The sequence below is a fragment of the Leptinotarsa decemlineata genome, unplaced genomic scaffold (assembly GCF_025532065.1).
Source record: "Leptinotarsa decemlineata unplaced genomic scaffold, Ldec_3_MD MMD2_tig00002974_RagTag_RagTag, whole genome shotgun sequence".
Taxonomy (NCBI): Eukaryota; Metazoa; Arthropoda; class Insecta; order Coleoptera; family Chrysomelidae; genus Leptinotarsa; species Leptinotarsa decemlineata.
In genome coordinates this window covers 8,975,471-8,993,594 of record NW_027412578.1, presented here as the reverse complement: position 1 = coordinate 8,993,594, position 18,124 = coordinate 8,975,471, and the positions used below count along the sequence as shown (strand labels likewise).

Here is an 18,124-nt window from a genome sequence, read left to right as displayed (position 1 = left end):
CAGTGTTGCCTATGTGCGGGTAAATTGTAAAACTCGACTCAAACTTTATAGAGACATACATCACTTCCTAAATGTTTTGTGATGTGACATATTTTACGTATTTTTGTATTTTTCCGCATACTCATATAAAAACGTAAGGAAAGGGTTGTCATTTAATACAGTGCAAAAATGTGTTGTATGTAATTACAGAAAACAAATATGTTCTGTGCTTCAGATGACGTCTAGTTTGTGGCACTCAAGTATTTTTAATTACATTTCATGTAAATCATAAATATAATAATTAGATTACTGATCTGTGTAATAATCACATTGTTGATCAACTATTAATGATAATAATTGCAATTATAATAATGAATATGTAGTTTACTTTTTGTGAATACCTGGTTTTAATGTAATTGATCCAAAACACTTTAGCGATATCTATAAACAAATAACAATGAGTTGCACCAGGATTCCTAATTTTAGCTACACCATTGGTCAAGTTTGAAGAATTGTATTTTCTAATTAATGAGCTGGAACTAGATGTCTCTGTGCAACACAAAAGCAGAATGGGGACACATCTCCGTGGTTGCCAGATTCCTCAAATATTCTGTATTTTTACAGATGATGATTTAACAATTTTCACATTTTTTTTTATTTCTGAACGCATTTTGCTAACACCGTAGTGATAGTGTTATTAATTTTCCTAAAAAAACGGGCTAGGCCATTCATAATTTTCACTAAATAAAAAGCGTATCTGACGTCACACAGACCCTTTGAATCTTTAGAAGTTTGTAAGGTTATGTTTCCTTCATGACATTGTTACGTTATGAATATCATATTCCTTGTCCCTGGTATAAACGTTTTGCATGAATAGGAACATTTAGATTCATTACAACGATTTGTAAAGATAAATAGGTACGTATAGACAGCGAAGTAATTATCAATGAATTTCTACTGTATAATCAACATAATTACAGAACAATCCGACCGCGTAATTCGTTGAAATATTAATCAAACACGTTCTCTTGTCTCCGTTGAATTCTAATTGAAAACATCCATTTTTATATATCGAATAAATTAATTAATCACTCGTTTCCATCTTTGGTTTTCGAGATTTGTAAGTGGTCGCAATGTTCGACGGTAATTGCTAGCCTGGGGATCCTCGGTAATATTTCGCCTCTGGTTTTTCTGTTGTTCACGGATCGGAAATCATTGAAGCATCTTGTTGCTCGCTGTAAAGGATGCCATTCACGTGGATAATTCAATATGTTGCAGAGGGGTCGACGTTCAGTGCTGATTCCTTCAAGCTGTGCTGGATGCTGGATTTGAATAAATATCTTAAAACGAAACTTATTTTGTTTCATTAATATCGGCAGGGAAAATTTGTCTTTTTATAGGTTAAAATTACACCATCCATGGAATAATGCATGGATAAAAGGCGGCGAATATTATTTTGCCCGGAGCGAAATAGCTGGATCGGGCGCTGCACACAGTAGCGCTCGCCATTCACAGTAACGTTCCGACCCATAATCCACACCAAACAGTAACTTTTTCGGGATGCATCGGTAGCTCTTGCAATGCTTGTGGCTGGTCTTCAGTCCAGATGCGGCAATTTTGCTCGTTAACGTATCCATTCAACCAGAAATGAGCCTCGTCGCTGAACACAATTTCTCGATAAAGATGTGGATCTTCCTCCAACTTTGCCAGCACCCATTCACCAAATGTTAGGCGTTGTGGGAGGTCGTGTGGCTTCAATTCTTTCACCAGATGTATCTTATAAGATTTTACACTCAAATCCTTTCGCAAAATTTTCCACGTAGTGGAGTAGCAGAGGCCCAATGGGGATGATTAAGGGAAACTCATCCGGCAGAGTGCGCTGAGTGTTTGTCACATTGGTCATTAGCTGTCAAAGTTTCCACCGTTATTTATTGATTCATTTGAAAGTTTCTTATTTAAATTGCTTGCAATTCAAGATGTATTCTACATGGCGTATCGCTCAGTTGAAGGAGGAGTTGCAGAGGGGAGGTGCAACCCTAGGAGGGAAGAAAGCTGGTCTAGTGGAAAGGTTCATAATTTTGCATATAAAAACCACATATTTTGTGTTTTTTTCACTAATAATCAATGAACATTATTCTAACCTCAAAAACATGTAAGTTTTAAGGTTCAATTTTGTTTTCAGATCAGAGGCTTATGATAGACATTTTAATTTCGAGAATATCCCTCAAGAGAGACCTGTATAATAAACAGATTTTTTTTTCATTAGAAATTCATCATTGGAAAATAATCTGAATAAAGTTGGTGTTTGTGTGGACTGTCTGATTAGGTGGCTTTCCTTATCAGGATTATTTTCCTCGGGGTGGAAAGTAACTTCTGAGGCAATTTCTTGTTGGAGGTCTAGATAATTTATATCTGAAAATCAAATGGAATATAGTGGTGGTTGAGCAGTCAATAAAATACATTTATTTATTGGATACTTACCATTGAGAGGAAGCTGGTTATCTTTATCTTCGAAAATTTCAGATGATTCACTATTAGCTGGCTTCAAATCACGTTTAGCTTTCCTTCCTTCTAATCTCAACATCAGTAGACTGAGAGAATTCGAAGTACAGAGAAATATGGAAGGTACAGCTGATTTGTTAAAAAAATTTCTTTGGAGTGAAAATTTTATAAAATTAATATCACATATAAGTAAGTAGAATGAATGCTTCTCACCAGTTGTCTTTGAAGTACTCTCAAAATCAGAATCTTTGAAGTGTTTACCACATAACCTAGAATAATCAGTACATTTGAACTTTACTATATTCAAAGATTTTTTCCATTTTCTTCTCATAACAGTATCTTCAGGAAACTTATAAACTCCCATTTCTTTGCACCCGAAAGAAGCACAACGACCCATTTCTCTGAATAAAAACGAAAAATCACAAATGTTCCCATATAACCAAGGTATCTTTTGATGACAAACACTTAGCGCCCTCTATGTACAACAAATTGACAGTTTGCTTCCCCATTGCTGCCAACGGCGGCGAATCGACACTTCACAATCATCACGAACACTGGCGGATACAGCCGCAATATTTTCTTCGGTCCTCACTCTAAGTATGCGTGTTGGTGGTTTATTGTCCAATAATGTAAACTGGGTCCGAAATTCAGTCGCAAGCTTCCGAATAGCTCCCTCAGTAGGCCGACGAAACTGCCCATAAATTGGAAGAAGTGCACGATGCACTTTGTTCACCGAGCATGTTCATTTGTAAGTCGATCCATGGTTAAATTATAGACCAAACTGAACAAATTTGACAATGACACAAGACACGATTCATGAGTGATCTATCAAAAACAGTTTTGCCAAAAAGATACCAGCAAAAAAATCACTCATTACTTAGACAAAGGACTGATACTCTTACAGTCTCACGAGTATATCCGTAATGTTCTCGAATAACTGCAACCTAAAAAAGAAAGCCATAATCGGTAGGGCATAAAATCATTTGAAAGTTTGGTAATGGCTTGAAAATTACAGGTTATCAGTCTTGATTAATTGTTTGAACGCGACATAGTCTTTATAGGGTTGAGAGGTAAAGTGGTATTTGAGGTTTGTCCGACATACTTTGGTAATCGGTTTGGAATTTGCAGTGAATGGTCACCTTTAATTTCGAGTCGACATAAATTGTCGGTTCGGGATTGTGAGAAATTATGGTCATTACTTCAGTAATTTATGATTTGTCATTGTGGGAAAAGTTCTCATTAATTATTACAGCAGTTATCCAGAAAAAAAAGTACTTCGTTAATGTTTCACAAGCTACTAATCCATCAGTACTAATACTGATGATATTAATGACAGCTGTTTCAACTTGTTCGATTGATGACCGATTTATTTTATAGAAATTCATATTGAATAAAGGATAAAGAAAATAATGTTTGTCTAATTCCTACTAAGATTTATATTTGTTACTTGTTCGTGCTCGGGATTCGATGAAGTCGACAAAGGAAGGCAAATGCCCAGGTAATTTCGAATTCGTAGGGAAAACTTGGTCCGAAATTAGCTCAACGGCATCACATAGTAATAAGTTAAAAAAAAGCAATAAAATTAATTTGGAAAAAAGTTAATAGCTTCAATGTATATAGTACAAATTTTTCTATTGATCCACGACACAGTGAAACGAATATTTATTGTGATATGGTGCTACAAAAACACTGAACATCAAAACAAACAAATAAATTATAAATAACTTTTGTGAAATACTATGTCAAACCGCTAATAACCTTGAAGGGTATTTTGTAAATGAAAAAAAAACCTAATATCTAACATGTTCAATTCATTCGAGGACGATTCTTGAAATTTTTATACTATATAAAAACATAGAAATATCTCAACAGGGTAAACATAAATTATGTCCCTTAAGTCAATTTTAAATTATCATACCCATTTCTTGTTGAACTGATTTCACTGATGTTTTTTTCTTTGTTTCAGAAATCGCGAAAGTACGAGCAAGTTTATTTCAAATAAATGGAGTAAAGAAAGAGCCTTTAGTGTTACCAGAACCCGATGGACCAGTCACCACACTCACAGAAAAAGTATATGTACCCGTTAAAGAACATCCAGACGTAAGTATTGCATTTTTGCTCGGTGAAACATGATTGAACTACGAAATTTGATATTTTTTCGGTTAATAGCGTCAAATTCTATGAACATCAACTTCGTGTTGTGTGTATGACTTGTAAATAAACCCCCGAGCCACCTATATCAAGCATCATGGCCATTCCAAGTCCCACTACACGCTGTGTACCATTCCTTTGTGAAAATGTGCATAATGCAGGATTATTTATGAGATAATATCACCGTATCAAATCGCTTACATAGTTTCGATTGAACAGACTAATAAAAAATCTTACTCGAGCCTTGATGCAAACTTCTTAGAATTGATCGTCGTAAAATCGCACAGATGTCATACCAATTAGGGTAATTACAAATACGGATAGAGATATATTATTTAAACATTTTTATGCGATGAAATACCCGGTCAGCAATGAGAAAAAGTTTTCAATTCTGCGATGATTTATCGAGGAACTTTTGGAAGCTTGCCCAGAAAAAAGTCATTTATTATTATTGCACCTTGGCAAGTACGTTTTCAACGCATTTAGAATCTTGTAAATGAGACATCTGCTATTGAATAACAGAGATGACATCATACGTTATATCTCGATTTGAAAAAATGAATAATTTCGGCACACAGGAAACCTACTCGTGGATTTCTATATTGACTCTTAATATTCTCGTTGAAGTTCAAATTTGGTAAATTGAATTATCTTTTCATTCTACCAGTCAAACGCCTTTCTTCTTTATTTGTTATAGCTATTTGCAAGGCGTTGTTTACTGTTTTATTCGCGGCAGCAGTTACAAATAATTTGTTTAGTGTATTTCATCTTGAATAAGAATTGTATAGAATTATTTTTTGGGACTCCATAATTCCACAACATGGGCAGGTGAATACAAACAACAAAACAATAATTGATCTTGCACGCCGCTGGTGGGCTTGGCATTTATTGTATCTGATGACGTCACACCCCTTTTCACTGAACCGCTTCTTCAAATTGTCGTTTTAATTCTTGAAATTGAAAAACATTGAAAATGGGCCCTACTGACATCTTTGCAAAGGAATTTGTCGTTGGTTCTGTTGGCACTATTACAAAATTAAATCAGAATTGAATGCGATGTTGTCAAATTCAAAGATGAAGAATGCCGCCTCAACTTCTGTTATTCAGAATACGCCTTCCAAAATTGATTCCACTTTTGTAGTTTGTATGGCAATTCATGACCATCAACATTTGTAGACATGAAACTCCTCTCATGGATCCTTTACAATAGCCGTACAGATGTCACCACGTTACATTTATTTCAAATTCATTACTATAATTGCTGATTCAACAGAATATATTATAATAGGGGAGTCCAAGCGGGGATTTCGGGTTTTACTGAAGCGCGGCAAATTATATACAGGGGGATACCTTGTACCCGGTTAAGTACCTCCACCAAATATGAGCCCCATATATAAGGCCGCCCGTGAAGGATGAAGGATCAGATTAGTAAAAAAAAATTGATGACCAGAAATTCTCGAGCGCGTTAGATTAAGGTAGGGTGAGTTAATTACATGCTAAAAAGTGTATATTCCAGTTATCTGACAATTTGAGAGTGACGTAAAGAAAGGGGAGGGCAGCAAAGTTGTAAAAAAAAACGTCATCTCGACATTCTCGAGCGTAGCTAATTTTTTTTTTATTTTGAAGAAAATAATTCAAGGATATCGAAAAATATATAATCTGACGATTTCCGCAAGCCGAAATAGCAAAAATTCGTCGAGAAAGTTCAATGCGTACAGCTGTGTGATACCTATATTTCCCTGTCCGCGTTTCTATTCCTTTTTCACTTTTGCTCTATCTATTACTCTCTCACTCTGTCCCCACTGACTCTGTGATCAGCTGTGATGACTGACGTCATCACAGCTGATCACAGAGACTCGTTCGTGATGAAGATGATGATTAATTAATCAATTAATTGATGGATGTAGCCCTTACTACGTGGTAGGAAATCATAATGAAGAAAAGAGAAATGAAACTTTCTATTTTTTTGCCACTTTTATTTGTAACTAATACTTTCTATGTTTTTTACCACTTTAATTTGTAACTAACGTTATTGCAGTTCCGTCCTATAAGGACATTTTCAAACTTATATATTGTAGAAGTGGTAAAAAACATAGAAAGTTCCATTTCTCTTTTTTCATTAATTAATCAATTGATTATAAAAAATTAAATTTTTTTGAGCATTTTTTTTATTATTTTTTATAAATACAAGTATTCTACTTAAAAAACATACACTCATTTATTTGCATGATATTAATTAATTAAGTTCAATGAAAAAAATTGAAAAAAATATTTTTTTGGCAGATTAGGTGAATCCTTCTAGATAATCGTCAGATTATGAGACAGCACATGCTATTAACCTAACCTAGAAAAAATTAAATTCTATTGGAGTAATTACAGATTGAAAGAAAAATTTTGAATTTACAATGTTTACAATGTTTTTCAAACTTGCTGCCTAGGTTATGAATTAAATTCTGTTTCATAAATTGCTATGTACTAGAAAATTCTACGATAAATGTGATGCGGAATTTTATACTAGTCTTTTTGTCTTCAGGGGCAATATAATTTTCATTTTTTGACTGCGATTGTGCGTATCTAATATTGCTAACAAATAATGATAAGAACTCTAGTGGAGTCGCGATATCTTACAACTTGGGCCCAAAAAAGGGTTATTTTGGCGACATAAGTATTTTTATTCTGTGAAAATATTTGAAACTAGTAAAGATTCGCAGTATGAGGTCTTGAAAAATTAACATTTCAAAAGTTTTTATTACCAGAAGTGAGTTTCTAAAACAGCTTTCTTTCCAAAAGTTTTCAACAAAGTATGTCTAATTAAACGTTTTTCAAAAACTGCTCCAAATAAACAGTTTCGTTAAAATTGAATGATATTTGATTCATCTTTAAGTAGCTAATTTTCAATCTGTCTCACTCGGTGGAATCTTGATGAATTTCAGTTGGAGAGCAAACATTATAAAACATCAAATAGTAAATCAAACAACCAATATTTGAATGTATTTGACTTCACTTTCTTATGGCAGTAATGTTTTCCTTGAGTTATTAGTTCGCATTACGAAGTCAAGATGTCGCCCACACCGTGGTTCACCCGAATATTTTTTAGATTATCAAAAGTATGGTATGAAATAGTAGGTACCATTATTTTTCAGTATTGAGGAAGTCAACTTGTACCTCTGTTTTGGAATTATCTGAAGATAAATCTTTGTTTCAGTTCAACTTCGTCGGAAGGATCCTCGGCCCGAGAGGCATGACAGCCAAACAGCTAGAACAAGAAACGGGCTGCAAAATAATGGTTAGAGGGAAGGGTTCGATGAGGGACAAAAAGAAGGTGTGTACATTAATTTAGGAGCAATTCTTTTGTTTCAGCGATGTTCGGTTCTAAAACACTTCGATGACAATTCATATAATATTATTGTTACTGTCGTTACGCAATCGCGGCTGTGAGTGTTTGTCTCGCGGTGTGCTTTGCATGCATATCTAATTGAGAGCTTGGTCTTTTGTTTTCATGTGCGATTATCGCATTTGTCATGCTGACGGTATACCAGATTGTTATGTGGAAGAACAGGGTCGGGTTAAGCCCTTGTAAATTTGAATATTCAGAAAGGAGCGTTATAAATGGCCAACGTGATATACAACTTGGTCATGTGTACAAGGTTTAGGCATCCTCAATAAGTATGCCATGTGGGTAAAATTTTTGTATGATGATAAAATATACTTCGAATGAAGGAAAGATATAATTGGAGATCCTACTGTGATTTCTAGAACCATCAAAGGTTGTCATCTGGGAGGGTCTTGTCTTGTCTCTATTGTTGGGGAACTTTTACATACAATGGGGCATGGATGTATGATACTAGACTTTGTAGATAAAAGTCCGTCTGAATAACCATAAAACCATTCACCGAGGGGACCAAGATAGTGTGACCAGGGCTTCTTCTTCGAGATGAACAGAACGAAGATCCTAGATGGGTCTTGAAACTTCATTTAGAAATGATTTTAAAAGGGGGAGGTGGCACTGATGGTCCAATTTTCTTCTCCTTCACCAGGAGAAGAAAATTGGACGATCTAACGGCACTTTCCCTGAATGATGAGGTCAATCCATTTGGAACGCAGGTGAAATATCTTGGCATTGTCCTTGGTGAAAAACTCACCTGGAACGCTCACTTGGAAAACGTTTTACACAAAGCCAGACTGTTCCTATGGATGTGTCGAAGGATTTGTGGTAAAACTTGGGGTTCAGGTATACCAAAAAAATCCATTGGATTCATGTAATGATTGTCAGTACTGTTCCAGAGCAGAGAGGACTGGATTCTCTGGGAGAAGGAAATATTAAGAGCAGATAGTTGTTGGTTCATAGATGGATCAAAAACACCTTCCGGTGCAGGTGTTTTCAGTCGCAGATCCAGGACAGAGATATCAACCTGCCTAGTAACCTATGCGAATATATTTCAAGCGGAAATTAACGCTATTGAATTGTGTGCGGAGAAATTGGAAGAATCCAACCTCATACACAAGTCATTAAAACTATTCTCGGACAGTCAAGCGGCGTTGGAAGATCTTGGCTCCTACCGAGCAACGTCTAAATTGGTAGAATCATCATATATAGAAACTCGGACCGTCGGAAGACAGTGTGTGTCGCTTCTGTTTGGAAAATGATGATACAGCAGAGCACATAATTTGTGCCTGCCCCGCTCGGGACCGAATCAGGTTTTTAGAGTTCGGCAGAGCCGTACTCTTACTATCTGACTTGAAAGACCACTCACCATACAAACTAATCGGCTTCGTTAAGAAGCTGGGTTTATTTGGTCGAGTGTGTGGAGGTTCGAATAGACCCACTCACTTTGGACCTAATCTAACACTTTCGTATAGAATGGATGAGCTATCTCTAGTACGTATTTGACAAAAAAAACTGTTATACAAACAGAACGAAAATCGAATTTGGGACAGGAGCTCAAATCTTCTGTGGGGGGTAGGAAATTACAAAGTAAATACTTAGATGAACTCCAAGAGTTACATCGAGACTGATCTAAAAATGCCATGAAAAACTATAGGAACTGTCAGTCAAAAAATGTTGACTCTATACTGGGTGTAACGAGACCCAAGCATAAAAAACAGGTGAGTTCACAAATAGGGTTCAAAAACTCTTCATATGTGCCTGAATCAACTGTGGTCCCTTCAGTAAGGGACCAAATCAGGCATGAATCATCAAGAAAACCTATTGAAACTGGGAAATTAGGGACTTCAGTTACAAGCAATACAACAAAGAGACAACTTGTCATGTTCTGTTCAAATATAGAGCTTGGCAAATCTAGCTGTGCCTCTGAATATTGGAAGCACAGTAGATCAGCCAGCGAAGTGGGGCGAGAGCTCGTTAACATCGAGGAACTCGTGTAGCTGCATCGTGTTAGTACAGCAAGTGGAGAATCCTTTTTGTGTGGTGAACTGTGAATTATTTATTGTCTTTGATTATTTCGAACAGTAAACTGAAGAACAAGGTTCTCAGTGGACAAAGCTGGGAAGTTGTGAACAACGTATTCTATGTACAACCAGAATATGTCCAGAAGAATATGATAAACACCAAGGAAGGGACCTGTAGACCCTGCTTCAGGGTAAATATTGGTAGAAAGGGTGATGGCAGAAACGTGATATGCCGATGCAGCTGCAGAGTTGTTTTGACTTAACTTCCAGTGGCAAAAAATGAACGGAAAGTGTTTTTGAACAGAAAAAATTGAATCGTTCGATCTAGATGAGGCTGCTGCTTCAATTACTACATAATAAATTATCCCTAAATTATCTATCAAGCTACGTTTCCACTGAAACAATACTAAAACAATGTTTGTCAGCTTCTGTTTCTCTTTATTGCTGTATGCAACAACCTTTTGGCAATACATGTTTCCGTTGAAGCAACTAATGACTGGCAGATAATACTTTAATACGGTACTCTGCAGTTACTTGACGTCACAAAAAAATATATTCTGTGCGTAAAAATTAGGTGACTGTATAGTGTTCACAATTTTTTCAAAATCTCCAGCACCGTGTAGCTTTGATTTTCGCTTCTTTCTTTCATTATCGGTTGATTCTTAACTTTTCAACGACTAATCTTGAATGATATCTGTTTTATTGACATCCACATTGACAAAATCTCAATTTTGAGAAGAGAAATCTATCTCATTGGTCCTAAACATATTATTATATTCGTTAATTTTATTTATTCGGCGAACGCCACAAAAATTGAATTTCGCAAGAGAATGAAGGCTGTATGATTGGTCTATATTTCGAAGATATATTTTTCATAATTTCTTCCGAAAAAAGTTGGTTACCTCTCTTGTAAAAATTAAAATTGCATAATAAAATGTCATCATTACTATTAGTATTTCTGATCGCGTTCTTAACAGCTATTACTCGAACAAATAGTCATTTGTTTGAAGTGCTAGGTTATTATAATTTATCTTTCATTTGTTATTTCTGAACATTAATATTTTACGGTATTGTAATCTTTTGTTCCGACGTTTATCAATTACAGAAGTGAGTAGCGAATAAAATATTTATTTTCTTTGTGCAGTCGTTCACGATAAACGATGAAAATAAATTAATATTCTCGAAACATGTCATTAACTCGAAGAAAACATAATCGTAAAGAATCATTATTAGTTAAAGCATTTAGTAACAAAAAATTACAAATTTAAAAGGGGTTCGTATGGGCGAGTCATTCACGATTTTGTTTATTTTTATGCTGTTTTGGCGACAACTTACTATTGCCAAAATAGTTATCCTTCATTCATATTTATTACTCGTGTTTGGGATCAACTGAAGGTGAACAACAAAATTGAAATTTTGATTCTGTTTGTAAGGATTCGTTCTGCATTCGACTGATCAGTACTTCGGAAAATGTTTTGCACTAACGCGACCACATACAGGGTGATTCTTGACGTGGGCTAGATAGATAGAGAGATTCGGCCGTTACTTTATGAAGATCCATAGTAATTTATCCAAATCGTTGAGGTGTAGTTTATGAAACATAATGTGTAGACGGGATAAGTCATAATTGTAGTTAAGTTATAAACATACATATAGATACACATACAAATGTATAAACAAACATACAAATTTAATTCTAGTTCTAGATGAAGTGCAAGTAAAATAGGTTTCACAATAAAATAATTTTGTCCAGGCATCATATAGAATCATATGTGATAATATCAAGTCCAGATAAGATGTGGTTGAAATATATTATATAATTAAAAAATATGAATCACCAGGTTGCATAAAAATAATAAATAAGGAGAGGTAACAAGGACATTTTAAAATAAAGGTGTCAAAAGAAATACGATCAATCATTGCTTACTTCAAGTGTAAATTCGGCTACTATGTAAAAACCCATTTCTGATAAATAACGTTTAAATTTTTTTTGAAGGTATAAGGAGGCAGTCTTCATATGGCAGTAAATTGTACATTCGAATGCCGGCAAATTTATGAGATTTTTCATATTTTGCGTGATGTTTTCGTCTTATGTTGAATGTATGAAAACAAGTAAAATACAAATCATGAAATTATAAAACAGTAACAAAAATTAATTGGCGCTCCGGGTCGACTTCATTGATTGATTCCAGCTGCAGGAAAACCCGTAAAAACCTGCAGCATCACATCATCTGAAGATCTTCATCTGCCAATATGCTCTCTCTCATAAAACAAAATGTAGGGTGTCTCCAGACGATCCACTAAATTCAATGCATCGCATTGGTGACACGACTATCGTCAAACTTAAACCAGTCCGTTTCATCTTTGACCAAGGCGTGATAAAATAAATTAAATATTAATCTCAGCAGTGTTTTTTGTTTTATGAAAATCCTGTCTGATCCAGTAGCTAGTCCCCAGACCGGAATGTTATGATACATAATCCAGTAAAATTAGGCATAATAAATTGATATCAATTTCAAAAACTACACCTGACGATTCGATCTTCACAAACTTTATTTGAAAAAATATATCACAACATGTTTCGCTAAAACATTAGCTTTTTCAAGTGATTTATACTTCAAAAAGCTAATGTTTTAGCGAAACATATCGTGAAATATTTTTTCAAATAAAGTTTGTGGAGATCAAATCGTCAGGTGTAGTTTTTGAAATTACTATGCAACTTCATCAAGTAACAGTCGAATCAATCAGAAAAAAAAAACTGATATCAGTGGTTCTAAGAACATGCAAGAATGTTCCAGAACATGAACATAACGATTGGAAATTTCAATCAGGTTCTTAGCAACCCATTCAAAAGATACTTGAATTTTGAGAATTATTTCATCAAGATCCGCATTATCGCATTATGTCCTCTTTCATACATTTCATTTGATTGATTACCCACTCAAAGTCTCCTTTCAAACGTGTCAGTTATTTTTTTTTACTGTGGACGATCTGCTACTGATTGATATCGATGTATCATATACAAGCTGTCAGAGTAATTATTTACATATGTCGTCCTATTTTTCACTTGAAAGTTTGCTCAAGCAATTAACTGTTATCTTTCAAAACTTCGCTCGCATTCTCGTATGTCATCCTGGGTAAGCGCCAATTCTTAGTGTGATGTTTGATAAAAAAATAAATACAACTTAAAAATAGTGTTTCGAGATCTTTTAGAATCCCTTGATCGTGCATTTCAACGGGCTTTTGAAGTAAAGATGGTACATTAGGGTGGACTTCCACCAAACGGACTCGCGTGCGACTAGTTTCGTTTTCAAAAACAGAAACAAAAACTTGTAGTTTCTGGAACAAACTTCGATTCCATCAAACAGACAAAAACAAGTATGAGTCGCGTGTTTTGTTTTGAAATGTTTTCTGTCGTTTCCAGTACAAGAACAGTTTTCATCGTGCCTTCTCCAGACGATATTTTTGATGGCGTGCGGTTTTTTACAATCGAATATTTTGTGCGAAAGTGAAAAAAAACAAAATACTGGATGAGATTATCGTTAAGAAGACGAAGAGATAATGGAACAGATGAAATTATCACAGATTAGATGAATGATGACATAGGAATTAATCGAACTGAGATCATTATTTCGCGAATTTAAAAACTACTGGGACCAAGAATTTTCAAACAAAATACAAATTACAGATATGTTATATCTGAGTAGTTGCTTGTTGTTGTCGCCGACCCGTTCCACATAGACTCTGTTTACGAAAACACAGACAAAACACCGAAACTTTTTGATCTTTCCGCCTTCCGACGCGACGGGTTATTTCCTTGTTGACAAAAACAGTCGTCGGTGACACAAAGTCTTCAAATAGTAACGACAATAGTCAGAGTTCAATCCCTATTCGAAGAAAGGAGTTGTTCTTCCACTAAGTTGGAATACGTCATATTTCTCCCTATAAACTTACAAATACATGTTTTCAAAGTAGCTGCATATTTGGAATAACGCAATCGAGAAACATTGAGAATCAAGAGCTGTTGCGCTTGATATTTCTAAGGCCTTTGGCAGTGTGTGGCATAAGGGTTTGCTGGCCAAACTTCGATGCCATGGTTGTCTGATAATTTTTTTTGTATGGATCTCCATCTTCCTGAAAGAAAGTCCCCTGCAAGTGGCCGTCGATGGCCACTTCACCGAATACGTTCACCATCAACGCTGGTGTTCCCCAGGGATCTATATTGTCTTCAAGCTTTTTTTATTGTATATCAACGACTTATTGGAAAAAACCAATATATTGCTTTGCTGACGACAGCACACTTGTCTCGTCATTCCATTTGGATTCCAGGACATCGGCTACAGAGGCACATCTTCACCGGCAGCAGGAGGTTGCATATCTTAATGAGGATCTAGAAGTGATTTCGAATTAGGGTAAAATCAACCAGGCTCAATTCAATGCCACAAAAACCCAGACATCGGTTTTTTCCAAGAAGATAAATGTCCCCGAACCGGCTTTAATAATGTCATGTTAGGCAATTCCGCTTTCTGCTTCGACCTTCTTTGGAGTGTTGTTCTCATGTATGGAGCTCCGCCCCCAAGCATACCCTGAAGTTGCTTCACAGACCCAAGGAATATCTTGATTCCGTGGATACATATTCAAATAGCCCATTTTTCTACTGAAATTTCACCAATAAATCCACCTAATGTTTATTTCTCTTAATTTTTCAGGAAGATCAAAACAGAGGAAAACCTAACTGGGAGCACCTCTCAGACGAACTCCACGTACTTCTCACAGTAGAAGATACAGAAAACAGAGCACAAGTCAAATTGCAAAGAGCAGTAGATGAAGTCAAAAAGTTATTGGTTCCGGTAAGTGCTGATTTTTTATGGTTTAATTTATGGTAGCTCTCAGCTATGCCAGCCATACCACCAAGCAACAAATATTTATACATATTAGGGTTCTGTATCTGTTCCATGTGGTACACCAACCATGTCTTCTGTACGTTTCTTGAATGACAAGGTTTTTGAATTTGCTTTTGTAGTCCGAGGTTTTTAGGATCACTGTGTTTCGTTTGTCAGCAGGCAGAATAATGATATTTTCTGTACACCATAAGGTGTACAGGAAGAAAACACACACATATCGATACCTACATAATGGATCCAACCATCATCCAAAACAGAAACGAACGAACACCTGTGTTATAAACGAACGGCTACGATAGAAAAGACATAATCTGCGGTACGTGTCCAAGGGAAAAGGAGAGGAACACCAGTGAAGAGCAACCCCAAGACACTGTCTATCTGCCATACATAGAAGGTGTCATCAACCGAATCGGGAACATTCTGAAGAATGAGAAAATTAACATCGTTTTCAAACCAACGAAGAAAGTATTGGAGTATCTGTGAGATCAGCAAAAGACAGCAGAGATCCACTCAAATCAAATTTATGATCAGTCATCTATTTATATTAATAATAATTTTTTATTATTTCCTTGTTAATAAGTACATTGTTATACGTACAGTGATAAGGAAAACGTCTGAGGCTAGGACACGTTACAGAGTATAATGGTTGTAGTAATCAATAATTTAAAAATATGATACATATAGGTATATACATATAATTATTTGTTTGGCTTAGATTATGTGAAAAAAATAACTATAAATAAATGAAAGTCAATTTTATCACGTTGTGATATTTTGTCATTAAAATATAAAAAAACAGTTTAAATTTCGTCAAGTGTGTAGCAATTTTTTTTCAATAAGTGCCTTTTTCAGTCTTGATTTGAAAATGTTAAGATTTGGTAATATTTTAATTGATTCTTCTAATTTATTAAAAATTTTTGGTCCAAGATAAAGAAAACTTTTCTGATAAAGAGTTGTTCTATGAATATTGGGCATCAGTTTGTCTCTAGAACGAGTTGGATAATTATGTTGCTGAAAAGGTGTGTTATGCTTGTTTCTATAAACGTATATACACAATTCATAAATATAGAGACCAGCAACAGTTAGTATCTTGAGATTTTCAAAAGCATCTCTACATGATTCTCTCCAACCAATACCGGCAATGATTCTTACTGCATATTTTTGCAAAATAAATTTTCTTTCAGCAGCAGATCCGGTACCCCAATTCAATATTCCATATCTCAAGTGGCAGTTTATGGTCGCATAGTATAAGCTCAGTAAAATCTCTTTACTACAAAAATTAGCCATGTATTATGAAAGGGGTTAATATGTGAATTGCTGTCAATGTATGGAAATAATCGGAAAACAATTATTTCTTGACGATTGAATAAAAAAGGCTTATGGGTTCGAAATAGAAAGTTTATTTCGAAGAATGTGTTAAGGTGGCTACACACCTAGTTCAGGTTAGGTTAGGTCGAAAGTGAATGGGTCTATTCGACCCTCCAGGTGTTCAATCTTTGTTTGGCAAAGCCTAAAGCAATGCCAATGATAGGTTCTGGTCCGATGAGGCTGCTTACAGTACCCTCCTTTGCAAGGGAGTCAGCAGCCTCATTGCTTTCCAGGCCAGTATGGCCAGGAATCGAGACCAGAGACAATCTGTTAAGTCTTCCTATCGAGGATAGTCGTTCTTGGTAATTTGCTACCAGTTTGAACGTTTCTCGATAGGAGCCAAGAGCTTTCAACGCCGCTCGACTGTCCGAGAATAATTTTATTGACTTCCAATCTCTCCGCACACAATTCAATATCGTAAATTTCCGCTTGAAATACAGTCGCATAGGTTCTTAGGCAGGTTGATATCTCTGTCCTGGGTCTGCGACTAAAAACACCTGCACCAGAACCGGAAGGTGTTTTTGATCCATCTGTGAACCAACAACTATCTGCTCTTAATATTTTCTTCTCCCGGAGGAGCCAGTCCTATCTACTTGGATTCAGTACTTTATAAGGCAGTTTTTAGTTGACAGTTAGAGGCATTAAGTCAGAGGTCTTTCCAGAATCTTGTGACTTCCAGTGTCAACCAACAGTCACTCTGTATTAAATTGATTTGTGCAATTGGCAACGTGCATAAGTCTACATGCAGTTCATCTATCCTTTCTCTCCAGAAAAATGTGGGAGGAGGTAGATCTAGAAGAATCTTCATGGCCGCCGACGATGTGGTGCCTTCGGCCACCAGGTAATTACACCATATCATTGGTCTGTCTACAAACCTAATTGCTAGCTTGACAAGTATGCGTAATCGATCTTTTTGTACAAGCACGCATGAACGTCTAAGAGACTATTTTGCACATGCATCACGATTGTACAAGCAGCTTGAGGATTGACCGAATTTTAATTATAGGCAAGATGGAACGTGTGTACCAATTATCAAGTTTAAACTATTCAACTTACGAAATTGTAAACAGAACTCGTAGATGAACATTGGAAGATTTGCAGTTGCAAAAATAAGCAATGTGGAAAAATTTGGGAACCGCTGAAAGATTTTAAGGTCACATCAAGTCAACCACGTCTTATGCGTATTAAATCAAAAGTTATCACGATGAAACGAATAGGGAGGCAGCTTTCGAAATTTTACCAGGAAAAAAAAATTGTAAAAAAATAAACTCCCTCAGGACCATAGAAAAATGCTTCTGATTGCTAAAAATCTTAAGGTTTCTGACGGTCTTGTATGTAATATTATAACCTAAAATATCTCTCTATTAATTCTTAGGTAGTTTCTCAATCACTTGGACGTATCTTCAGTTCATTTAATAGGTCCATAAGGGAGTAGCTTTTTTTTTCGTTAACTTTTTTTTTGCACCTTATTTCAAGTTCTATTTCTATATTTTCTCACAGATGAGGAAAACACTATCTTGTACAAAAAGATTGATATGCAAGCTTAACAAACTTCCACCTTTACTCTACATCGAGTTTGTTCTCTACGACTCCATTCAGTTCAAGATGATTGAAAATAAGATGAATAAAATAAGCTGTTCATTCTATTTAATGGGATCGATAAGTTCATAATGCCTGTAGAAATAACATAAACTAATGGATAGTTATGGTAGGATTGCCTCGGGTTCGAAATTAATATTCCATTATAAAACATTTGTAAAGTCGTCTTTAATGAGAAGATAAAAGAGCGAAACCATTTGTTATTCAAGTGT

General features: G+C 35.5%; 1 protein-coding gene across 5 annotated transcripts in view; it reads left to right on the top strand.

The window, feature by feature from the left end:
* Positions 1 to 18,124, top strand: part of how (protein held out wings) — a 184,240-nt gene that overhangs the window by 142,073 nt on the left and 24,043 nt on the right. For all 5 annotated transcript variants that reach the window (XM_074177396.1, XM_074177395.1, XM_074177394.1 and 2 more), the window contains exons 2-4: positions 4,448 to 4,581; positions 7,838 to 7,954; positions 14,751 to 14,891. In XM_074177396.1, the coding sequence (XP_074033497.1) occupies positions 4,448 to 4,581; positions 7,838 to 7,954; positions 14,751 to 14,891 (392 nt within the window). The remainder of the gene's footprint in view (positions 1 to 4,447; positions 4,582 to 7,837; positions 7,955 to 14,750; positions 14,892 to 18,124) is intronic.